The sequence below is a fragment of the Anser brachyrhynchus genome (assembly GCF_964034855.1).
Source record: "Anser brachyrhynchus genome assembly, chromosome: 11".
Lineage (NCBI taxonomy): Eukaryota > Metazoa > Chordata > Aves > Anseriformes > Anatidae > Anser > Anser brachyrhynchus.
The window spans coordinates 11272438-11298258 of NC_137706.1; the positions used below are offsets into that span (position 1 = coordinate 11272438).

General features: G+C 54.0%; 1 protein-coding gene across 1 annotated transcript; it reads right to left on the minus strand.

Moving 5' to 3' along the window:
- Positions 1-487: 487 nt before the first annotated feature.
- DUOX2 (dual oxidase 2) lies at positions 488-25797 on the minus strand. Its single transcript, XM_080607149.1, has 34 exons — positions 25746-25797; positions 20618-20705; positions 19865-19948; positions 18487-18651; positions 17475-17662; positions 15913-16114; positions 15067-15233; positions 14934-14994; positions 14714-14810; positions 14474-14561; positions 13648-13750; positions 13143-13306; positions 12551-12717; positions 12223-12341; positions 10940-11077; positions 10674-10784; positions 9769-9971; positions 9146-9331; positions 8494-8719; positions 7710-7803; positions 7303-7478; positions 6972-7038; positions 6382-6477; positions 5399-5577; positions 4348-4578; positions 4042-4141; positions 3875-3924; positions 3656-3783; positions 3317-3470; positions 2561-2793; positions 2248-2406; positions 1963-2118; positions 1753-1881; positions 488-1342 (listed from the first exon to the last, which is right to left on the minus strand). The coding sequence occupies exons 2-34, from the start codon at positions 20676-20678 to the stop codon at positions 1220-1222; spliced, it is 4605 nt and encodes a 1534-aa protein (XP_080463275.1). The 5' UTR covers positions 20679-20705; positions 25746-25797; the 3' UTR covers positions 488-1219.
- Positions 25798-25821: the final 24 nt, after the last annotated feature.

Sequence of the window (25821 nt, forward strand, 5' to 3'; positions counted from 1 at the left end):
GCTGCTGTGCTGCTAAGTCCCACCAGGCTGTGGGAGAGCTCAGTGAAACCTTAAATGTCCCAAGTGCTTATGCATCAGGGCTGACTGCAGAGGTGGCAAAGGCGATTAGGCAGAGGAAAAGCCTGCAACGTCATGCTGTGTTTTATGGGGATGGTACAGCCTGGGCAGACTTCCCTTAGTCGTTGTAGAAGTGGTCAAAGTACCGCTCAGGATAACTGGGTTAACATATCCTGAGCGAGGTTTCACTGGGAGCATTGCCAACTGCAGGGGCGTTGCTGAGGATGCTAAGACACAGTCTATGGGGCTCAAGCCCTTATCCCTCCCACCCCCAGCCCTTCTGTATTACCAGTGGAGGGGAAACTTGCTTCTGTTCAATGTGTTTCCCAGTGGGATGGTGCAAATGCTCTGTAATGGGAGCAAGGCCAACATGATGCTGTAAGTATTGCAAGTCTGCAGGTGACTGAGACCCAACACAGGACCCAGAAAGTGATTTAAAACTTCAGTCAACTTTATTTAAGCAAAGATAAAATCCTATTGCTCAATCACAGCCCGTGAGAGCAGCAGCCCAGCGATGCATAGCCAGGCATTAGTTAAACAAGCAAAAATGATCCCTGATCAAAGGGATGGGGATGCTGCTGAAAGAAGCCAACACAAACACTGCTAAGGCCCTAAGCAAACCCAGGGAAGGCTCAGAGCACTGATGAGCACGTACAGTAGCGAAGCTGAGCCCGTTTGCAGGAGAAGGGCGGTGGGGAGCTAGCTCACTGCCTCCTCACCCCATGTGTGTGCCCCCTGCCCAGGTCTGTGGGCAGAGTGCTGTGAATTGGAGTTGTGCAGGCACCAAGCCCCTTTCCTGAAGTTGTTCAGAGCCATTCCCCCGTGACCCCACAGAGCACGGCCTCCGGCTTGCAGGATCAAGGTTGCGAATCTGGGCTTGAACCGAATTCTGGGTTTCCTGCACTGAGACACACAAGCCGCCAGCACGTGGGACTCAGTGGGGCGATGCCAGGAAGGCAGTGTTCTGCCAGTGCACCGAGCACCGTGTCGCAGCTCCTGTGTGTGCCAGGCTGCTCATGGTCATGGGTGGGTTTCTTCCAGGGTTGGCAGCAGGTGGGAGCCTGGGACCACAACCACCCGAAGCCTCGCTGCATGGGTGCTGGGGGTCAAACACACATTTCCCATGGCAACTGCAGCCCACGGGAGTAAAACGGGGGTAGGGTTAGAAATTCTCGTAGTGATGTGAAAAGTAGGCCTGGTCCTTCTTGTTCAGCTGCTGACAAGCCTTCTCCACGCTCTTCGTCATTCCAGGTGGACCACAGCTGAACACCCCGATCTTGTGCACCTGGGGGAGGAGGGCAGCCAAAGGGGTCAGCCTGCTCTGGCCGCGTGCCCTCCAGCAGCTTCAGGCACGGACACCAGCCTGAGGAGGCTCTTGGGGAGGTTGTCACCTCCCTGGGGAGTTACAGGGGCATGGGGGAAGGATGGGGACCTCAGGTTTGGAGCCCTGGGGCCTCTGCCAGCTACAGGCACTGGAGGGGCACATATGGCTGTGGTGGGGCATTGTTGACCCTCACGGCTCATCCCAGCACTGGAGGGAAAGCAGGGTTTATGGCCCTTCTGCCCTCCTTTCAGTGCAGGTGTCACTGAGGTTTCCAAGGACCTTGGGGAAAGGCTGGGAGTGGTGCCATGAGTGTCCTCCACACTTGCAGGTGCGTGTCCCCCTCCTGCCCCAAGCACATTGGTGGCACTAACCTCGGGGTGCACCTCCTGCAGCGAGTCGAAGAAGGGTACGAATGGCGGGCGCCCGAAATGGGTGATGGAGCGCAGCCCCGTGAACAGGCTCTTGTTCAGCACCTTCTGGAAGTGCCGCTCGCAGATGTACTGAAAGAGAGATCAGCGCACGTCAGGTGGCCCAGTACGGCCTGGCAGCCTCCCCACGGGTGGTCCTGGCACGGGGCTCACCAGCATGGTGGTGCGCAGGTCAAACTTCTCAGCCAGCTGCGTGATGTAGATGTGCACGGAGACCAGCTCGTTCTTGTCTGCCTCCTCCACCTCGCGGATGATGTCCGCCAGCCACTCGAACTGCCGCTGCGTGCGTGTCACCCAGATGAAATAGATCTGCGGAAGAGAGCGATGAGGCTCTGTATAGGGCTGGGAGCCCTCCATAGATCCATGGGGCTCTTCTCAGCTGGGTAACGGGGGATTTTATCTCAGGAGGGCTCTTGCCCTCCAGATGCTTCCCCTTACCTTCTTACACATCAGCTTGGAGTTGATGGATGACTTGAAGACCAGGTCCTTGAGGATGGACGCGAAGGGCGTCACCCCAATGCCTCCTCCCACCAACACAGACACCTCAAACTTGTGCCACTCCTGGTGGCCCTCCCCGAAGGGCCCGTCCAGATAGAGCTAGAAAGGAGCCAGCCATCAGCAGAGCATCTCCCTCCTCTGCTTGCCCAGGGATCGGTCACCTTCAGGGCTAGAGAAGTGTTTTGGCCCAGGCACAAACGGGCACCGAAATGCCCTTGGCTTGGGTGTTCCCATCCCCAGAGAGATGCCTCACCTTGGGCAGCTTGCCGAGGAGAGCCAGGCTCTCCGGGGCATAGAGCTCCCGCAGGCGGGTGGTCCAGGGCCCCACGGCACGGATGTGCAGGCTCAAAGTGTCCTCATGGGGCGCCGAGGTCAGGGTGAAGGGGTGGTACTCGGTGGTGCCCAGGGCCATGCAGGCGATGCGCACCCACTGCCCGGACTTGTAGTCAAAGTCCTGCGGCCGCTGGAACCGCAGGTGGGTGACGCCTGGAGGGGGGACAGGGACTTCGTTACCTCTGTCGTTAAGGTGGAGATGTTGAGTGGAGGAAAGGCTCAAGGAAAGACAGGGCGCTAGAGCAGTCCTAATGATGGCTGGGACAGAGCTTGAGGACAAACGGTGGAGCCAGGCACAGTGCTCAGGATGCTGGAGAGGCTGTGCTGGGCTTGGGTGTGATGGCCTGAGCTCTGTGCCTCAGTTTCCCTAACTCTGGGAGATGCAGAAGAGACCCTTGCCATGCAGGCATGCTGCGAAAGCATCAGGGGATCGTGTAGTGGGACGTGGCTGCCTCTTGGAGGTGCCAATCCAAGCCACCAGCCTGCAGGACAATCAGCAAGCGAATTTCCGGGGCCAGAGTCACCTGCATGCCACCGGGTTGGGGACTGCTGCTATGGGGCACCCCACAGACCCCCACCCTTGGGGGAGCTGTGGTTCCTCCAACCCCTGCAGCCTCCACGCTCTTGTAAAGGGCCTGGGCTGACCTGGCACTGTGCGGCCAGAGGGATGCAGTACCTGAGGGCAGGAGCTCGGCTTTCACCACATTGATCTCCACTTTCTTCCTGCTCAGGCTGAGCAGCTTGTCTGCACCGTAGATGAGAGCTGGGATGATGAAGTAGATGTGGAAGCGGGGCTGCTGGACCAGAGCGTAGCTGCCGTGGATGATGACCTGGGCAAGGGCAGGGGGCAGCCCTCATCAGCACAGGGCTTGGCACAGCCTTTGCTGGTTCGGTGGCAGCTCAGGAGCAGTGGGGTGCTAGGACTGGGGCCCTTGGGTCCCTTGGGAGCTCCCACGGGCTTGTGGTACATTGACGCTGCCCCTCCCTCTGTCCCTCCCCATCCCATAGGTTTTACCAGGACGTAGAGCAGCACGTAGAGATGGTGGGTGATCCAGAAGGCCTGGAAGCTGACGCGTCGGAAGTGGTGGGTGGCGAACACATACATGATGGCCAGAATGATGAGCAGCAGCACGCCTGTCATGCCTGTGAAAGGGGTTGGGAGGTGCTGGTGGGGATCTGGGATGCCCCACGGGGCTCCCCTGGAGCAGGGCAGAGGACTGCCTGCCATCCTCACCTGGAATGGTCTGGAAGACCCACCAGTAATACTTCTGAGGGAGCTGTGACCTAGGGGGGGACAAGAAATTGCACCATGGAGTCGGCAGACCTGGGAGAAACCAAACTCCTGGCTTCCACTTTCACTCCCATCTACGCTTAACATGCTCTACTTTAAACTTCACCTACCCGTCATTCATAAAGACACTGGAGAAGAGGCAGGACAAGACGCTGAGAGGCATGACTGAGAAGATGTAGACGTTCACTATGTGACCCGCAGTGTGGAGCACTGTAAGAGACAGAAACCATGAGAGAAAAGCATCACCGCTGCAGTGGGTGGAGATCTGGCAACCCTGCTGTTGTGCCAGGGACATGGTGATTCCTCCTCTTTTCCGGGGCCTGCGTATCTCCATGCTCCACAAGAGTCTTCAAGCTCCTACCTGGTCCTGCTGTGCCATGATGTCCTCCTGTTCCTGCTGCCAGCGTCTCACCCACCTGAGAAAATCAGGGCTGCCATGGCAATCCAGCGGTGGAAATCCACGGCGGCATCAAAGGGGATGTAGTGATTGAGGAATGTCTCCCGCAGGGTGGTGATGAGGTTGCGGCACATGGTGAGCAGGATGTAGGAGTACATGAAGGAGATGCAGGCAGCTGATCCTCGGGAGATGATGATCCCGACAAAGGTGGTCTGCGCAATTCCAGTGCTGGGGGATGCAAAGGCGTAGTCTGGGGGGAAGAGAGCAGAGTACACGTCACGTGCCTGGTGGTGAGGACCATGCCCCTTCCTGCACCAAGGGGACAGCCACTTGTGTGGCTCCACCAAGAAAATGTCATCTGGATGGGGCTGTGTGGGACCAGAGGCACGATACGCTGCGTCAGGCCCAGACATGCTGCTACTGGGTGACAGGGTCTCCTTGGAGAAAGGAGGTGAGTGGTCTCCTCTGTAGGGCACTGAGATTCTGCGGCTTGATATCGTGTCCGGAGTTGGGCACTCCAATACAAGAGAGGCATCAGTGAATGGGAACAAGCCCAGCAGAGGCCACCAGGATGGGTGGGAGCTGGGGCATGTCCCACAGGGCAGAGGGTGAGGGAAATGGGCTTGGTCAGGCTGGAGAAGATGGGGCAGTGAGCACATTGCTGTATGCCACCACTTAGTGGGTGTTACAGAGGGGAAAGAGCCATGCTCCTTTTCAGGGCTGCACAGTGAAAGGATGAGAGGCAACAACATGACTGTCACAGAAGGAAATTCAAGTTAGACGTAAAATAAAAACACTTCACAGGGAAGATGACCAAACACTGGCACAGGCCTGGCAAGGCAGTGAGCTCTCCGACCTAACAGCTCCTGAAGCCCTCTCTAGATAGCAGCCTGGTTCAGCTTTGAAACTGGACCCCCAATGGTCCCTTCTGACCCCAGTAATTCTTTGGTTATCCCAGAGGAAGACCAATGCTGTTGTTCAAAGCTGTGCCCGGACCTTTCGCACCCCGGCGTGCCCCACGCAGCGAGCAGCTCCTCCAAAGGAGCGTCTGGGGCTGGGGGGACACTCACAGTATGCCCTCTCCACGAACAAGCCGGCGGTGATGGCAGAGAACAGGACCACGCAGACGATGTGGCGCCGGTAATTCTCAATGAAACGCTTGAACTCCTGGATCTTCTGCTGAACTTTGTTTCGCTGGTACTTCTTCCGTTGTGCTTCGGTGTACAAATGCAGCTGGTACTGATTTGCCCTGGCAAAAACGGGAAGACTGGTGTCATTTTGAGGTTCAACCAAAGGCTGCAGGGTCCAGATTAATGCATCTTCCTCCCTCTGCAGCACCACAACCACCTCTGCACGGCAGCCACTGCAGTGACCTGCAACACACGGTACCAGCAGATGATCTCAGGCCATCAGTTGGTCTACGTGAAAGATCATAACAAATCATCAGGTAGTGACTCACAAATGAAACCACAGATAAGAACCATAAAAGATGATTCTCGTTGTAATATTTAAACCTTCAAAAATATCCCAGGGTCAGGTAAGGTTCTTGGAACTGTTAAGGCAAACCAGGTTATTGTAAAGAACGTATTACTTCTGGCCATGAAAAACAGCCATTGAACTGCTTCCTTGTGGAAGTATTTGGCAGTGACACAGTGGTGAGGACAGGAGCCTCTCCTGCAGATCTTGCAGACAGCCCACATGTGAATAAGCAGAGTCTCGAGGGGCAGAGGAGTGAAGGCAGGACTTGCTATGAGATGTCCCTCTCCATGGGTAAGACATACACCCCAAAAACTAGTCATGTTCTCCAGAGCTGACCACTTCGTTATTATTTGTTTTTGTCATCAGAGAGACACCAACACCTCTCCAGCTACAGCAGGAAAGCAGCCAGCCCTTTGCTGCCCCCACAGTAGGTGCTCAGCAAGGGCTTGATGTGCCTGCTGGGGCTGGAGCATCCCCTGCAGTGATGGTCTGGCACCCCCTCCCTGCAGCCCTGCCACTTGACCTATGGTGTGAACAGATGCAAGAAACCCGAGGAGGAGAGGAGCATACTCACTTTCTGCCTGGTCTCTTCCTCAGCTCTTGCCCTTCTCGATCCTTGTAGTGGGCCACTGTGTCCAGGTTTGGGTCTTTCTCCCCGTCTGAGACGGTTCTGCCAGAAAGAGGGGTATGTCTCACCTAAAGCTGTCCGTGCACAAAGGGCCGTCGGTCAGCCAGCAGCCAGCCTGGCCTCGCCAAAATTTTCCCTACTACCACCCCATGGACACTTTCCATCTCAGGCTCAGCTGCCAAGGTGTCCTGCTGGTGTGAACCCTAACTGCCCAGCACACGGGGTGGATTCACTCCAAGACAACCCGCTGTCCCTCTGACAAGCGAGGCCGGACTCCCACCGCCGCTCCGAGACACCCCAGCCATGCAGGAGATGCAGCGGGGGCTCTGCAGGAGCCACGGGAGGGCAGAGGGCAACAGCCCCGCAGTGGTGGCGTGCTCACAGCCATGTCCCCACATGGTGGCCCCCCATCCCCAGCACTGGGGGGTGCAAAGGCCTGGGAGGAGCGTTTGCTGGAGAAGCTCTGGTGAAGGATGGATGTGCAAAAGGGCAGAAAGAGGAGAAGAAATAGCAGCGGCACGAGTAAGAGCGCTTACCCTCTGGGCTCTTTCTTTATGAAGGAGACACGGTTGTGTAGGTTTTTCTTGAATACCTCGGGGACACCTTTCAGGAGCCAAAAGGACAAAACAGCCATTTACAGTGGGATGATGTGGTGGACAAATTGTTGGCACCTCTGCTGGGCAGGGCTACATTGGGGAGAGGCTCTGCACAGAGCAAAATGTGTCATGCGAGGAGTGACAGCCCATGCCCGCTTACTGCCCCACGGAGAACTGGGATTGGAAAGACCGATAGGACAAGATTGGGGAGTTATGTACAGATGCTGCTGGCCCTGGGGCGACCCAGAGCTCCTGCCCATTTCCCACTGACCTTTGATGCAGAGCTGGGTGAAACGAAGCTCGCTGTCGTGGTCCCGTAGCATGTAGTGGAAATCCTCCCACGTCAGTTCATCCCTGTCCTGAAACCCTGAGGCCTGGAACATGGACTCGGTCACCTGCTCTGCTTGCTCCCTTGACAGGCAGTTGTTGGAGATCTCAATGAAGGACCTGGAGCAAGGAGGAGAGATGAGAACTTCAGAGGACCATAGCTTGAGTCCTTGAAATAACACAGGGCAGAGCCCCAGACAAGTTTCACGGGAGAAATGGGCTTCTGGCTGTCAGTGTTGAGCCCAGGGGCTCTCGTGTAACTTCCTTGGGGTCTGAGGCACAGAAGTTGCTTGTGAAGACACCTGTAACTTCAGACATTGTGAAAATGTCTAGCGGGCTGAAGAGAAGTACCTGAGCATCCTCAGAAACTCCTCCTTGGAGAGGAACCCGTTCTCATCAATGTCATACATCCTGAACATCACCTTGGACTTCTCCTCTGAGGACCCTGGTGGCAAGGGAGAGAGGTAAAGTAACAACAAGATCCTAGTTTCACCAACAAAGGTGCTTTCAGACATGTCTTCGAGAGTCTGGACCAGCATCAGTGACGCCACACAGCTCTAAACAGTCTGAAACCACACTGCTGATCAGTCTGAATGGCAGCTGAATTTGCTTTCAGAGCCCTGTGCTGCCCTTCTGCTTGACTTTCTCAAGTGCAAGGTGAAAAGTTGGGTAAATACACATTGTTTGTTGGGCATTATTTTGCAAACTCAGAATGCGCTTTTGCATAGCAAAGAATTATTCTGGGAGCTGCTGTGATTGAATCTGGCATTCACCACCTCCACCTATGAATCTGTCTTTCCAGTGGTCATTAGGGAGGATGAGAATTGATATCAGATATGGCTGTTATCAGCGGTCAAGGATAGCTGCATGATACATTCTCGAGGTAGGGCAGAGTTGCACATGGAAGGTCACTGATCAGCAAATCGCTGCTCTGAGACAGCTCCCCTCATGAACAGCCTCACAGAAAACATCATTACATTGTCACTGCCCCTTGAAGGGAATTGTAACCTGTAGAAGTGCCTACAGATTGACCTGCTGGATGGATCTTGTCCTTCACTCTGCTGGTGGCATTGCCACAGCCTAGAAACGGGGCTCAGGGCAACAGATGAAGACACTAACCCCCACCAGTTCCCACCTTTCATGAAGACCACCAAGATGTCCAGGAACTCCCTGAAGGAGATGTAGCCATTGCCATCCTTGTCCGCCAAGGAGAACATGGAGTCCACAAACATGGAGTGGGCTTTGAGCCCAAGGGCCTCGGCGAACTCAGCCCTGCTCAGCTCACATGTCAGAGACTCCTTTGCCTTCTGTGAAGACTCAAAGTTGAGCTCTCCAGCATCGGATTTGTCGATGTCCAGCACCTACAAGTTATGTCCCACAAAACAAACCTCATGAGTGCTGGCAGAGCAGCAGGTTGGTGCTCACATGGAAAACCTATTGCACAAAGACCAGTGGCTCTCTTGGCACAGAATTCATGGCAGATACCACGGGGAAGTCCTGTATTTCTCCTGCACAATACAACTTTTACACTAAACATCACTGACCATAACAGAGACCATGGCTGAATCACCCAAAAGTCTCTTTGCAACTTTAACCATCTGTATCACCACAGCAGAAATCCCTTTGTTTTCTACAAGGGAAAAGGTCCCTTGGTCCTGAAAGTGTTGGCAGCTTCCTTGTGCATGGCTTACCAGCTCTTACGGAGCCCAACAGCAGCAACATTCATTGCTCAGTCAATACAGAAATACCTTCCTCCGTGCATCAGAGCCTGCCACACCCAAACATACCTGAGCAAACAGGTGCCTAAAGAAAGTCTCCAGAATTTGTTTCCTCTGCTCCTGGGTGACTGCCCGTTTCAGCAGGCTCTGCTCCTTCATCTCAGACACAAGCAGATCAAGGCAGCTCTTTCTCAAGTATTCTCGTAGCTTCCCCATGAAGTTGCTCCTATCTGCCTCCTCGTTGAAAAGCAGCACCTGCATGAGGCCCCACCAAATGCTGTGAGTGGCAGAGGCTCAGCCAGGCTGGGGCTGGACATTGCACCCAACCAGCTAAAAGCCCATGCTCTCCTCAGCAGATTTTAGTGTCTGTTTCCAAGCTGGCCTGACCTCCCCTACCAAATCCACCCCCTGCATGCCATTTCTGTGTCCACGGGTATCACCCAAGACCCAGTTTGCTAAAGTCTGAAGGAAGGTGTCTTCCCCCAGCTTGGTACAAACATCTGCTGCTGTTCACCACCGTGGACACTCCATGGTATGAGCTGGACCTGGTGGTTCTCAGGAGGCCACAACCACCCTTCAGGGACCTACCCTGCCCTGGGATCCCAGAGCCAAGGTCTGAATGGTGCCATGAGCAGCAGCAGAGGATGGTGGACGGTCCAGAGGAGGCTCTCTCCAGGCGTCATGGTACTCACCAGGTCATACTCCTTGGGGCTCTTCAGCAGCAGAGCTTTGTTCCCTTTGTTGCTGGAGAGGATCACCTCCACCTTTCCATGGGCTTTCAGGCTGATGCTCCGCAACACCGACCCTCTCCCATCCAGCACTTTGAGCACTTTGTCAGCTTGGAGCTGAATGTAGACAGGAGAGCTGTCTGTCTTGGGACCGTGCCACTCCATGGCTGAGGGGACAGAGCACAGCACGCAGTCGAAAAGGTGCACCTGCGCTTCTGTTCGTCCCAGCACCTCCTTCGCGCCAATGTGGCTTGTGAGAAATTGCATTCAGCTTGCGACCTAGGGCTGGCAACCCTTCATTCCTTCCCTGCCAGTGCTGCGCACTACAGACACGGCACAGAAAACAGTCAGGGGGCCACCTGGGTTGCTACCGCACAGCCTGCCTTTGCTGCAATAACTGTGCCATCGCTGGTGCAACGGTACAAGTGTGCACAAGTCTTAGCTGTGTCAGGGGTAAGCTCTCCCATCCGATTTCTGAAAATTCAGACTAGCAGTTCTCAGTTTTATTTATTCTCTAACTGCTGGCTGAGCATCTGCCAGGAGACCAGACTCATGTTAAAATGATGATCTCCCAAACACAGACCTCAAGTGCATGGGCATGGAGCTCACGTACAGCTCATGGAGCAGGGAGGCAAGATTTTTCCAGTGTCCAGAGCAAAGAGATACAGTGCCTGTTCTGTAGCTACTAGTGCAATTGCCTACATGGATTTCCTTCAGGTAAGGAGCAATCTGGGTCAGAGGATGGCTTGGGTTGGAATATATCCAGTTTAGCTATAAGCTCCAAGCCAAATAGCTGTGATGCTTGGATATGTGCCCTGACTTCAGGAACATCACCAGGCACCACCACGGGATCGACAATGCCACCTCACCATGTATCGCCTCGCTGGCCACCTCCCGCCGCACGCTGGCCTTCTTCTTCTCCAGTTTCTTGAAATCCCTCTTGCGGAGAACGGCAACGATCCAGGCAACAAACAGGCTCACTGAGGACACACGGGAGGAGGAGGCATGAGATGCCCCAAAGCTCCTTCCTGCTTTGGCAGCATCACTTGTATGATAAAGGTGGGCAGGGTCCCACGGCCACTCAGCCCCTTTCTCCAGTAGAAGAGGAGATGGGTAAAGAAATGGGGAGGCAAACCTAAAGGCAGGCAGAAGAGGACAACGATGATGATCCCAAAGCCTGCGCCACTGCCTTCAAAGTAGTCCAGGACAGTCATGGGCGTGCAGTTGGCCAGGAGTTGAGATGTCAGCTGCTGGGGCTGGGGGCACGGGTCCCCTGCATGGGGGGAGACAGGCAGTGAGTGTCACAGCGCTTTTACCCTTCTCACCTCCATTGTCTCCTGGAACCTCTGCGACTGAGGTGCTGGTGAGGTTCATTGCCAAGTGACCCAGGAAACCCTGCAAATGGGGCTGCTCGAGATCTTTAGGAGACAAGCCTTGTTTTCAGGCTGAACCTTCGCATGTCACACCAAACCGCATGCAGAACTGGGCTCTGTGGAGCTCAGCACCATCACCTCTCCAATGACTAAAAAGCACCTTGGGCCATGGCAAGCTGGGGCTCAGGGCCTCTGCTTGTCTGGGCTGCCAGCTGGGTGCTGCAAATCCAGGGAGTCCTCCTGGTGCACTGCCAAGGGACCAAAACGCCTTGCAAGGGCTGGAATGTGTGCTAGATAAAAGGCTCTCAGTACATGGAAAAGGCGTGGCCGAATCCCAAGAGGAAAAGACAGGCTGTGGATAGTGCCAGGAGTCTCTGGGTCTCAGTGGGGAGAGAAAACCTCATTGCAAGGATGGCACAGGAGGTAACCCAGGTGATGGACCGCATAAGTGCGGGACTTGGGGCTTTAAGGCTGCTTCTAGCCTGATGGGAACTCAAAACTGCACAGGAACGCAAGCCCTGAGCCCTCAGCGGGCTGAAATCTGGCTGGTGCAGTTCACGGTGTTGTTGCAACCACAGTTCCAGGAAAGCCTTGCCAGCCCTCCCAGCAGCCCCAGTTAACCAACCCCAGGCAGCCGATGAAGGGCAGAAGGAGGCAGAGTTACACAGTTACGGTACGCAAGGCTTAAGTCATCTACAGAACTTCATTGTGTTTCAGGTTGCTCACGTTTAACCTGCAGACCTGTGTGTGCATGTATATGAAAGCAGAAAAAGGACACGTCAGTGAGGAGCATGACACAGCACGGGGTAGCCAGAGGCCAAGCCTTAACCTCAGCACAACCTCCCGGGGCATCGTTGCATCTTTTGTACCTGGGGATCCTTCCAGGACTCGTGCAATGCAGATGCCTGGACTTCAGCCCACTTTCAACAGCAGCGCTGCCTGCCTTGCTTACAAGCAACTCGTGCGTTTTGCATGCTCCTCGCTGTCACGCATTGCAGCCTGGTGCCGTTTGCCCCCTTGCCCTGCCATGGCAGGCAGCACTCACCCTCCCTCCAGACGAACACGTTGCTCTGGAAGTCTGCAAGGTTTGCAGAGGTGACTGCAGCCAGGACGTCACGGAATGTGGTGTTACGGATGTCCCTGGCTTCTGCCGCTGTGAAGAGCCTGGGGAAACAGTGGCGGAGCCAAGCATGGCCCCGGGGTGCCGCAGCTCAGCCCAGAGACCTGGGGAGCTGGGGTTTGCTCCCCATGCTGCATTAGGAACCGAGGGAGCTGGAGGCTGGTTTCTCCTCCAGCCCCAGCAGCTGTCTCGCGGGAGTTGGTAGAGCAGTGGGCAGCCTGCTCTGCCCACCCGATGGAGAAGAGGCATTTACCCATTCTTGGTGTTTTCAAACCAGAACCTGTCGCCATCGCGCAGGCGCACAAACTGGTCCAGGATGATAGCACTGAAGAGGGGGCTATCAGCCTCCAGCATGCCTCCGGGGAGCATCTCCAGCCTGGCTGTGTTGTTGGCATACAGGTCAGCAACGTTCTTCAGGACCTGGCCAGAAACCCAGATCACACACATGTGAGCAGAGGGGATTTTGTCAGGGCTTCAGAAAGTCCTGGCAAGCCTCAGAAGGAGCAAGGAAAATGCACTTGCCAGCCATCATGTCTGTGGGCTGGGAGATTGCTCAGCCCCATGCAGCCTTGAGCTCATAGCTTGGACATGAGCAACTAAACATCCGCCCCAGGAGGAGCAGAGCACACAGCAGCACAGGAGCTCAGCACCTGGGCACGACAGATTTATTCCTACCATGTAACTGCATGGCTACCCCAGTGCAGCAGCCCCATGGGCACAGAAGTTGGAGCAGGATGCGCACTGATGTCCCTTTCCACACGCTGCTGGAGAGGCCAGCTACCGCTTGGACTGCCCCAAGATGCCCCGACATGCACGGTTTCCATGCCGGGCCAGTTTCCTGTTACCTCTTGCTCCAGGTGTGGGGCAAGGTCCATCCAGTTCTGGAGAGGCTGCAAACCAAACCGCTCCCGGGCTTGGTTATAGGTGGGCAGGCCAAGGTCGCGCCCGCGCTGCAGCCAGCTGGCCATGAAGTCAGTGCGGGAGTACTTCAGAGGCCCGTACCAGTAATCTGCAGGTTGAACCAAAACCACCGTGATGGTAAGGTAAAGTGAAATGGCAACCCCAACTGTTCTGGATGCCTAGCTGGCCTTGTCGCTCTGCCACAGGCCTTGAAGAACATAGAGATCACCTCCATGCCCTTGTGAGGATGGCCCCAGGGACATGCTTTCGCATGCCCTGTGGCTTCTCTGCCCCTCCATTAACAGGGTTGAAGCTGGTTGGAGCAAGTGGTTGGGTGCTGACAGCAGTGGGGATGGGACCTGCCGCCCCTCTTTGTCCCCCACATGGCCCCAGGAGAGAGGGTTCCCCCCCTCAAAAAATGCACCAGCTGAGGTGTAGAGGAGTGCAGACCTTGGAGATCTTCCACCAAAATGTTGTCCTCCCGCTCAGCAATCTGTGAGCTCATCCCCAGCAGGAGGCCATCCACATCTTCTGCCTGCTGCATCCCAGTGCTCTGAGGGGAGAGGGGAAGACAAGGACAAGATAAAGGATGTGGGGCTGCCCCACACCCTTGAACCAGTGCCCAAAGTGGTACAGGCTCCAGGCAAAGGGGGACCCGTGGGTCTTCCAGGCTCATCTCCTCTATGTCACCTCAACCTTGAGGTCTTAAGGCCACTGTGGCTAAAGAAGGTATCTGGGGATGTCTGGATGAGGAGGTTCTCACACTCTGTGTTTGGCCATCACACTCTGTGCCCAGTTTCCCTTTCAGCCCCCTGTGTGGTCCTCCATAATGTAAAGCACTGAATGAAGCCCCCCGGTCATTCTGCCAGCTTTAGTACAGACTGCCCAAGCAGGGCACATCCACCACAGACCCAAGTGACCACTGGACTTTCCTGGCCATGGCACATATGTCCTGAAGAGCCTGGGGACACAGCTGGATCCACCACCACCAGCCATGGAGCCAAGAGGGACCCAACCTGGACCAAGCTGGAAAATAACCCCAAAGCAGGGGATAGGAGGTAGAGCTGCTCTTCAGACCAGCACTTCTCAGCAGTAACTGTTTTGTTTCTGCACCATGCAGAGAGATTTTGTCCTCACATCCCTGACCTCGTCAGCTGAAGGACTGATGGTCCCTTCTCTTTGTGGGAAATGACTCTTCAGAGGGATCTTCCCAATGAAAAGACAATCTGGGGAGAAATGGAGCTTCTACCGCATGTTGTCACTCCCCTCTCCGTACCTCTCTGCTCCAGTAGCTGTTGCAGAGCCGCATCGCTGGGAAGGGGCCACCAGGGCTGGACACATTCTGGAACTGGCAGCTGGGGTCCCTGAGACAGCAGAGAAGGGCTGGACACATAGCCCCTGGCCAGGGATGTTCCCAAGCTGGGGCCGGGCAGGGACCATCCCCAGCCCTGACCCCAATCTCAGGCATCCCCTCCCCTGGCATCATGCTCCCACTGCCCAGCTGAGATGCTCCTACCTCTTGTAGACACCCGGCGGCACCATGGTGGCCAGAAAAAGCCCCGCTGCCGCCACGAACTCCGGCGAAAGGCTGGGGTCCATGTGCTGCTGGTAACCTGCAGGGTGGCAGCAGTGGCTGGATCCAGCACCCAGGACGGAGGGAAAGGGGACCAAGCCCTGACCCCAAGCTCCCCCAGTCCCTACACACCCCTTGTTCCCACTGCTGCTGTGACTCTCACCTGTGTACTCCGGGACAGCTCTCCCCAGCAGCGCTGGCAGCCACTCGTACAGCACGATGCTCTAGGGCACAGGGAGCCAGGTCAGGAACGTGACCAGGGAGAATGCTGGGGACCGTGGGGTCACATCCCTTACCTGGAAAGTGGCGATGACCCTCTTGCGAGTGTGCTGGAAGATGTCCTCATCGGACCAGCTGGGGTGCGCCTGGGCCAGCTCCGCGGCCAGGTGGTTGTGGTACCGAAACCAAGCGATGCTCTCGGCCTGCAGGAAGCGGTTCTCATTCCCCCAGGCGTTCCCCAGGTCTGCAAGAGCCACCGGGGACATCAGAAGGAGACACAGCCATGGGTGGAGACTTGGGCAACTCCTGCCTTCACCTCCTGCTCCCCATCCAGGGGTTTTCCATGCCCATGGTTTGAGAGGCTCCCAGCCCCATGCCCTTTTCCCCTCACCATTTCTCGCTGGGGAAGTGAGCAACCTGAGCAAGCAAGAGGCAGCACAAGCCCCAAGCACTGACCGAAGGTCAGGCAGATAAGGAATTCAAAGCAAGCTGAGCCGGTTTTTATCATCTTCATCCTCTTTCCCAAGAGGAGATTGCTTCGGATCCAAGGCACGAGCACCCGCCAGCCTCCACGCACACGCTGGAAAATGACTCAATGCCTTCTGGGGACACAGCACCTCCAGTTCCCAGCACATCTTTGCCAGACATGCATCTTCCTCCCCCTCGGGCTAGGATGCTGCCTTCTGTCCCACGGGGCTCCCGTACCCCCCGCCCCATACTTGGGTCACCTTCAGGCATTGCCCTGGCCATGCTCATTAACGGCCATGGCTCCCTGCCAAGATGAGGGGGAGGATGCTGCAAGGCAGCACTGGGTGACCCCTTCCTTGACTCATCCCACCCCGAGATGGGGAAAGCCTCCACTGAGTCACTCGGCTGGGGCAAACGTGAGAAAACCACCAGGGAGGCTGCAGGTTGCCCCTTACCGTAGATCCCATGAGGACCACCCAGTCCGGTGGATGGATCCAGAGCTTTCCACATGGGGACCCTCCCATCCGTCTCCTTGGGGAAGCGCCCGTCGGGCCCTGATGCCAGCTGTCCCTCCGAGAAGCTCCGCAGGGCATCGCTCCAGGAGTGCGAGGGGCCATAGATGGAGCTGCCATCCAGCCAGCCTGTCACCTCGTTGGTCTAGAGAACAAGCGTCAAAAGGTGCAAAACATCTGAAAAGTCCCATCCCGACCCGTCTGGTCTTGCAAGCCACCCCATCCCCTCTTTTTAGGGCAAGCTATCAGGGTGAAAGTACAAACACAGCCAACCTCTGTGCAACCTGATGGACTAACTAGGAGTTAGTGACAAGTACAGGAAAAGACTATCACAGGGTTTTCAAAAGTACACATATATGTACTTTTATATTATATAATAGTAAATAATATAAATAATCTATATATGTATATATATAGACATATATATTTTCCCTGATTATTTTTGGCTGTACCCAGAACTGGATGTCAGTGAATCCCTAACGTAGGCAAGGCAGGGCTGGAAAGGGGCTAAATTCATTTCTGGGGATACTGGAAACATTGGGGTTGTGCCCTCTGGGGATTCCTGTCCTCGCAGCCGGCAGTCCTACCACCCTAGCAGCATGTTGAAGTATCTCCTCTGCCAAATATTTCCTTGAAAACATCATTTTTCTTTTGAAAGCATGCTGGAGTTTTCACTTTTCTAAGGTTCGAAATACTGCTGAAAATGTGACCTGCTAATCTGGTCTCATCACGCTTTGTCATGTGAAAGGTTTGGGGCAGAGTGGTTTTGCTTCAGCAATTTTGGCTGGGAAACTTCCCAGATTTAAAAGAAACAGCACATTTGACTTTGGAACACATCCAACCTCGGCACAGCAAAGTATGGTGACGTGGAAATCAAGAGGCTTTACAACTTTATGACAGTACCAACTCAGTTTCGTGATACATTTTTAAAGAACAGAGTTGCCTAGTATGTATGTCTTAATTACTGATCTTCTAGAGTGGTACAAATGTAAAAATCTGTTACTGAAGTTCTTTACACGTGCCATAAAAAGGTCCTGGCTATCACTTGTTTCACCAGTTTCTTATCCAGTACCAACGGACTTATCTTTGATCATTTTGATTGAAGCAATAAAAACTCTGGCAGCCCAGGAAGACTGTGAACTGTTCCTTTACATTTTCTCTTCTGCTCTTGCTAAACCATGCCAGATACTCAAATGTGCATTAAAATAAGATTAAAATAAGTGTCATAGCAGATCTAGAGTATCTTTCCTTTTTTCTCCCCCTTCCCCAAAAAAGCTCTGATCTTGAGCAACAACAGCTGTTGCTCCATGCAAAGCAATACCTTGGGAGGCTGTGCTTTGGGTTCATCTGTAATCAGTTCAAACACTAGAGAGAATTATCTTTTTAAAGAAACAGCAGTGCTCTCCTTTTCTTTGGAAATGCTATCTCAGCTTCTATAATTCCAAACATCTGGTGAAGAGGAATTTAGCCAAAAGGGGAAGAGTAAAGGAGATGCAATCTCCTACCTGCTCTCGGGGGCTGTTGGGGCTCTGCCCCGTCTCCAGCGCCCAGTGGATGCGCTGAAAGGGCAGGACCATGTCGCCAGTTCCTGCAGGGTCAAACACGAGGTCCCCGGACGGGATGTGGATGTTCAGGAACTCAGCGGGACAGCCAGGTTTCTCTGTCCCCAGGATGTCCGAGAGAACATGGAAACCTGCCAGAGAGCCAAGCAGGAGCAGCTGTTGGGAGGATGGTCACTGGCACCTGGAGCAGATGGTGCTCCTGGTGCTCCTAGCCAGACACCATGAGCAGGGAAGGATCATCCAGGGACCAGGGTGGATAAATTCAGTCAGTGGTTCAGCAGCTGGACCATCTGTAGGCCACCATTTCTCCAGGAATAAGGCTCAGCCATTACTTCCCTGAGCTCTTCCATGCTGGTGGCCTTCAACACCAACGGTTGCTGCTGATGTTGAGCTCAGTGGCTACTGTTGCTGTTGGCAAACTTAAGGCTTAGTGGGACAGGCATATCTGCCTCCAGGGAGAAGTTCAATGGTACTGTACAACAGTCTTCTGCCCTTTAGTGGCCCATCTTGGGGCATCTGGGGACGTGTAAGAACTTTGTGCTCCACATCTTTGAGAAATTCAGCCTGTTTCCTCAATGAGCCAACAGTATTTCCCAGTGACCAAAGACCCCTCCAACCTCCAGAGCAACAGCAGAAACTGCTCTGACTTGTAGCAATTCTGCCCAGCAATCACTCACTGTGTGGCTCTTATCAAGTCTGTTGGATGTTTTGCAATGAGATAACTCTACCGCTAAAACAAACGTGGAAGTTTCCAAATGACAAATATCAGCATTTGGGGCAACTGTCAAAGGTCACCAAAATTCATGCTGGACAGCACTGTGGTTGGCAATATGCAAGGCTTTATCTTTTGGGTGTGGGTCTGCTCTGAAGCAGTAGGTGTGAGGACTGCTCTGATGTGCAGTCTGGGGCATAGGAAACCTACGTCTTCCTCCTGTTGGCAGCCCCCAGCTCTTACCGAAGAAGACGGCCAGCACGGTTGTGTTCCTCCTGGAGGGCAGTCCAGAGGGTCCCCGTGCCACCACGTTGCTGAGCTGGCGAGCGTTGGGCACATGGGGCTCCTGCAGAGCCTGGTAGACACCATCCGCATAGTTGGCCGGCAGGAGACGCAGAAGCCGGGCACCTGAGGCACCAGAGCAACATGGTGTGGGGCCAGCGGCACACGACACATGGAGCCATGGTAGCAGCAGGGTGCACCAGTGTGTGTGAAGGTATAAAAGAGACTGGAGGCACTTATAGTGGCCAAGGACATGCAAGTTTTGGTGCTGATACCAACTCCCCAAACTTCTTACAGCACAGGGATCAGTCCTCTTAAAATGAGGGATCCTTTGTGGGCATGTTACTTTCTGGTTGTCCTTCTCCTCTCCCTCTGCATCCCCTTTGCTTTCTGGGCACCTGGGGAGCTCAGTGGTGCGCTCCAGGTGGTAACTGGAGTGCTGTTGAGCTGCCAGTATTTATTATACAATCGTGTGTAAACATGGCAATTGCCAACATTGTAGGAAACGGGAGCAGTAACAGCCACAGAAGTGCAGAAATGAGGGAGAAGAGCACCCTGATTTGGCACCCGCTGCTTGACCCATAACTGAAAAGCTGGGAGGTGGGGGCTCGTTTCTCACTGATGAGCAAATTCGTTTCAAAAGACTCTTCAAAAAGACTTTCAAAAGACTCTTCATTTCAAAAGACTCTGTGTGGTGGGCATCTCCATTGAAGGGGATCCCTAAAACTGGGGGAAATCCTGAATTTACTGACTTAGTTTCGGGTTTAGGTTTGTTTTGAAATATTAAGGGTTGACCTGTGTGCTCTGGTAAAGAGAAATCTTGTTTGTCAGGACCCACTGGAACTCCCTGATGGGCTTTCATGTCACAAGAATAGTCTGCACAATGCCTGGACGGTGAACTTGTCTGTCTCTGACTTGGTGTCGAATGCTGCTCAAACAGAATGCTGGTTTTGGCTCATGAAGCCTTTTCCTGTCTCTGGGATCCCTGACCATCACTGAAATGCCTGCTGGGAACAGCTGTGTCCACCCTACCTCAGATATTTTGAACTGGCCCACAATGGCTCTACTCTGGCATAATCCAGCCCCAGCACAGCCCGCAGATGGTGCCTGTGCAGACGGGAAGAGTGACGCAGCCACAGCACTAAAGCTGGGCTGCTTGGCCCCCTCGGGCTGCTCTAACAGGGCTGTCAGGCGCATCTAGGGATCTACCACGAGCGACAGGAATTACCTGGTCACCTCCTGGGTTTGGGCTCAAGTGGGAAAGGGTTTCTCTCTCGGTCCGGATGTCAAAGTGCCAGCTCTCCCCACCCCTCCACTCCCATCCCCACCTGGCACTCACCCACCGAGCCACGGCTGTGGTGCAGCAGGTTGTTGTACCAGCCATCATAGCGCTGGACCTCCCAGAAGATGTTTTCCTGGGCACCTGGAAAAGACCAGATCCATCTGGTGAGCAGCGCAAAACACGCATGAAAAGAGTATCTCCATTACAGAACTATATTGTACTATTTTCCCATATTCTTTCTGAAACCTTCTGTCCAAACAGGTATTTTGAGAATTTCCTTCTTTTGAGGGATAAGGAATGTCTAAGATAAGAAATTCATGCTTGTGATCCCGTTGTTCCCAAATCAGTGCGTAAGGTTTCTGGCTCCCACCAGTCTACTCCCGAAGGATCTTCATTTTCTCCTCTGTGTCAGAGGTATTCCCTGACTTCTCACCCCCACATTACCTACGTGAGTCAAGTGAAAGCCTTGACACTGAGGTTATGCTCTTCTATTTGCATTGTATTTTAAGAGCAAACCTTTGTCAATAACTATTTGCCTTGTTTCCTTTCTGTTAATTTTCATTTATTCCATTATAACGCTAGGAAGAAGCTCCATTTCCTGGTTACAAGCTGTGTACACACACAAAACACGCTAGGGGAGTCTCCCAGACTGCAGGATCCACACAGTCAGGATTTTGGTCAGTTTTCTTATCAAAGTTTTCTTATCTTTTCACACAAACAGAATCATCCCCACCTCTAATATGATACCCGATGAAACTACTTTGGATCCAGGATCTACTCTTGGACCCCCTTCCCAGGAACTGTCCTTACCCCCCAAGGTCCAGGTCACCAGTAGAACCACAGTCAAACACAACATCTCTGTGGGCTGCATTGGCCACTGGATCCTGGAAGAAACAACCTGCAAATAAAGAGGACAAGGAGCGAGCTGGAGCGGGGCTGTTCCAACAGTCTGGGAACATCGACAGACCACGACGTCAGCTCCCTCTTGTGGTTCCTACTTTCCAGTGAAACCTCCGCTGCCACCCATCAGCAGCATCGCCCGATTCAGGCTGCGGGATGGTGGCAGGGGCCATATGGGAGCCCATCACCCTGGGAAAGCTCTGTCAGGAGGCACCATCTGGCCTGAGATGGCCTTTCTGATGAGGCAGGACCAGCACCCCTGCCTCGGGGTAGCTTCAGATGTGGGTTCACGATTCATCATCTACGGCAGGAAGATGTTAAGCCCTGCCAGCTCAGTTAAGAGAAGTATGCTCTTCCTTACAGAAACAGACACGTTTAAACTGGCAGTTTCTCTGCACGCACATTGTCCCATCCAAACAAAATCCAGCTGTGAACATGATGGGAACACCCTCAGCATGCAGCCAGGTGCCCCCAAATGTGCGAATACTGCAGTAAGGATCTCTTGGTCATCCTTGGGTTATCTCCAAACAAGTGTCCAACACCACTGACTCAAGACCAGCCATTCTCATGATGTTTTACCATCTTACTTTCCACAAAGATCCTGAATCCAGAGCAAATGTCATCAGTGGGACATGAACCTTCAGATCCCCAGCCAACACATAACAGAACAGAGAGATTCCCGGCCATAAAAAGCAAAGGTTACATTTTTCAGCCACAAATGCTATAAAGCTGCCACTGGCTTTCCATGCACAGAAATGCTAAACATGGATTTAACTCCAGGATAGGGCTTTCAACTAAACATGGTCTTTGCCCACTTGTTCCAACACTATGGCTAAGTAGCAGAACTGTAGAGGCATATCCAAAGGCTAACATCATGTTGGATGAGCTGCATTGACAAGAAATGCGGAGATGCACAGGTTTCTCTGTGTCAAACATCTCTTCTTCCTACATTGCTCTGTCACAAAGCATCCTTTTAGCTTCTTTTTGTCATTGTTTTAATCAAACCTTAAGAAACACTGGTTTCAGGAAGGCTTACACATTGCCAGTAGTTCTGTAGGTTTTATTTTTGATTACCTGGGAATCGCAATGGGGATTTATCACTGATAATTACCAGTGGTGCAAATTACAGCATACAGGTAACTAAGTACCTTATCCACTTCAGAAATGAAGTGGTTTGAGATTTAAATGCTATCATTTGTGCTCACAGTTTGTTGCATTTGTAAAACTGGACGTTCATTGCCAGGCTGTGAGTATATCATATGAACCATGTTAACCCACTTCCATCAAAGATTTCTGTACTTTTGGCCTTTTACATTAGAAAAGGAGGTGTTTCTCAATGAGTAACATTTCCCTGTTCCTCCTCCTTCACAACAGCTCACCTTCTCTCTACAAGTCACAGAATGTTCTTACAAACCGCTCTATTATCTTTTCATAACATGGATTTTAAAATTAAACCACTGTTGAAATACCTCAGCACTGATTGCTTTTTCAGTTCTGTTCTCACCTCCATGCGCATAGCAGTGCGGTGTCCAGCCCACACCTGGCTCTATGGGAAACCTTTGTGGGACGCCCGCAAAGAGCCGCATGCCCTGAGGTGGCTCTTTCTCGCCAGCAAACCCTGCAGTTTCACAGCAGCACAATGTGCCAGGGTGGCTGTGTGGTGCTTGGGTTATCCTGCAGCTCCTCTGCAGCATGCACCTGGCAAACGGCTCAGGCACAGTCCCTCAGCTGTGCCCCAGGGCTAACAGCAGGTCTGTGCTGCGCTGGGGGCTGCAGCAAGCCTCGGAGCTGCTAAGGATGTCATCAGAGGGTGGCCCCAGGCACACAGTGCTGTCCCTGCCCTCCTGAAGTACCCCATTGTGAAAGGGGCCCCACAGCTCTTCCACCCTACGGCCCTCTGCTGGGCTGGTCTTCAGGATGTGAGATTTGGGTTGTGCAGCTGGTGGGAACCACAGACGAAACTCAAAAGTCTGTCCAATGGGTGAACTGCCATGATGCTTGGGACCTCTGCCAGGAGTGGCAGAGCCCAGCCACCATCACCACACAGGACTTTTGTACCAGAGATATTTCCTCTTCCCTGCTGAAATCAACGCAAAGGGCTGCATGTCTGGAGACAACCTGAGCAACCAGCAGCACCTGTGATTTCCTTGTGCGCAGAAGTCCGCATGACCTCCCAGGCTGTAGGAAAGGGAGACCCCAAAGACACAGCTGGACTTATCTCCCGCTGATCTGCAGTGTACAGAGCTGAAACCCTCATCTACAGCTGAGACGTGAAGGTGAAGATTTACCAAAGTCACTCAGGAAATGTGGGGTGAAGCCAAGACTCAAACTACATCACCATAGTCACAGCACAGCACCTGTTCTCCTTCCCCTTACTTCTTCTTGCAGGGCTCCAGAAGAAAGTAATTTTGAAAATCCCCTCTGTCACTGAGCAAACCTCCCATTTCCTCAGCTGTGAGAATTACTCTTGATTCAAGTCAAGAGGCAACATGCCAGTGCTCACACATTTCTCATCTGTCAGTGGACTGGCACTGAAAACCCATTTATTGCCTGGTCAGTCTCACACACTGTGGAGTCCTTGGAGATCTTCCAGCCTTGGGTAGAACAAGCTGTGGCCAGCATGATACAGTGACAGTGGTGTTGTTGCTCCGAGCAGTAGGTTGGACTATAGACTCCTGAAATATAGATTCTTTTCTACCCACCTTGAACTTCTCTTCCATATCTTTCCATTACCTTTAAGTCTTCCCATGACATATTTGGCATATCTGCGGCGTGTCTCTCCCAGCCAAACTTCAAGAGCCATTTCCCTTTTCCAGGAGCACCTCTTCATGGCAGTATTTGGACTGTGCAGGCATGACACTACATCTCCCCTATCAGACTTTCTCCAGCCATTGCTGGGAACTTCCTCAAAGGCAAGACTGAGTAACATGAATCTTTATAGGACACTCTCAAGAAGGGGAAGACGCACATCTGAGCTTGGGGCCCCATGCCCAAGGAAGACAGGCATCCCATGAGCAGCACTCAGCTGTCCTACAGGATGCTTTGCCATGCTGCAGCTGAGAGCTCCACCTTCACTCTCTCCAGTGTGTTCTCCATGTTTTGAGGACCCATCACCTGGCTTCTCCAGAAAGAGCCTCCTGCCCTCAGATCTGCCTCCAAACCTGCCAATCCACCCAGGAGCTTCCCTGACATAACGAAATGTGGCTGACCTTGGAAGCCCATGGTGCAGCTTGCCAATTGAAAGTTTTGCAAGCTTGGATTAGCTCGATAGTCTTATCAAGTTTACCAATAAGTTTGTAAGGTCTGATGAGCCCTCCAGGCTTTGCTGTTCCACAGATTCCTGTGCCACCTTGGGAAAGTCACTCCCTCCATCTGCACCTAGTGGAAGGAAGTACCAGCTTCCCAAGCCCTGTCTTTTCCCATTAGAGAGCAAACCTGTGCCCTATCTTAAACCTGTTTTTTTTCACATCCCTGAGTATGTTGAAACCCTGCTGCAGAGGGTGCATGCATGTGGCTTCCCCCAGAGCCAGAACCTCCAGCTTAACTGATCTCAGCAGATTTGGCTCCCCCAGAGTTAAGGCTTCATCTTTCAAACATCTCCTGAGCTCTCCCCAGAGGCATGTGTCAGCTGGGACTGTGAACCCCGTCAGCATACCGGAGGAGTGGCAGTGCTGTGGCTGAGTTGAGGGTGACCATACAGGTAAAGCAGACTCAAGGCATCTGAGAAGCTTGGAGCCTTGTCCTTATGGCCCCTGTTAGTCACAGCTTTTTTTTCTCCCCCCCACCCCAGTCTTGGTGGGACAGGCTGGGGGACCGCCACCTTCCCCCACCAGCCAGCCAGCCCTGGGGTTTGAGAACAGACTGCATCTCTCCAGCCTTGGATGTTGTCCACAAAAACCCAAACCTGGGCACACACTCTGGATAGTGATGACACAGGGGCCCGCAGCGTCTCCAGCTTGTCCACCTCAGGTCACCACAGAGCACAGCAGGGACTCCCTCCTCTGGTGGGACATAAGTCCCAGGGGGGTCCTACCTGCATAGCCCAAATCTCATGTCCTCAGCCCACCTTGTCCTATGGCTCCAAACCCTGACAGGCAGGGATATGCAGGGCTCCATCGCACCCTGCAGGAGGGGGACATGTATGACCCCATACTACTCTGCTGTCACACAGCCCCCCCAGTTCTCCACGCAGGCAGGGACACGGGTGGTCCCAACCTCCTAGTACCCTGTACAAGTGCATACGCCAAGCAGGCAGGGACACCAGTAGCCCTGGCCCCTAGGTCTCCTGTGTAGATGGGGACATGTACCCCATCTCACCCTGTCCCCTAATAAACAGGTAGGGACACCAGTGGCCTGGCTGCCCAGCTCCCATGGAGGTGGCGACATAAGGCCTTATCTCACCCCATACCTCACACAGGTGAGAAACATATGGCCCAGCCCCTTCCATACGCCACACAGCCAAGGACATGTATGGCCCCATCACACTTTGACCCCCGTGTCAGAGGAGAGGAGTAGCACAACCCCCTGCCCCCCCACCGGGCAACAACACGCGCACAGCTCAACCCGCGCCACGCCTCGGCAGGCAGCAACATGCGCAGCCCTAGCTCCTGCTCCCCCACGCGGGGGGACAAGCGTGGCCCCCATCCCCCTGACTCCACACCAACGGGGAAGACACGTGGAAGCGATCCCCTGGCACCTCCTACCCAGTCGGGGACACTCGTGGCTCTGGCCCCATTACCCCACGCACCCCACGCTCGGTGGGGACACGCATGGTGCTGACCCCAGTGGCCCCCCAACCAAACAGCAACACGTACAGCTCCGACCCCCATCACCCCCGCGTGGAAGGGGACACGCGTGGAACCGATCCACAGCCCCCACGCAGGCGGGGCCACGCGTGGAACCCATCCACAGCCCCCCACGCAGGCGGGGCCAGGCGCAGCCGCGACCCCCCAAGGTCCCCGACCCCCCCCCCATCACCCCCGCGGCCCCCACGCGGGCGGGACACGCGTGGCCGCGGTCCCCGAGCCGCGGCACTCACCGTGTTGGCGGTGCTGCGGGCTGTGCGGCGGGGCGGGCGGCGCCGGCATTTACATAGGGCTCCGCGCCCGCCGCCG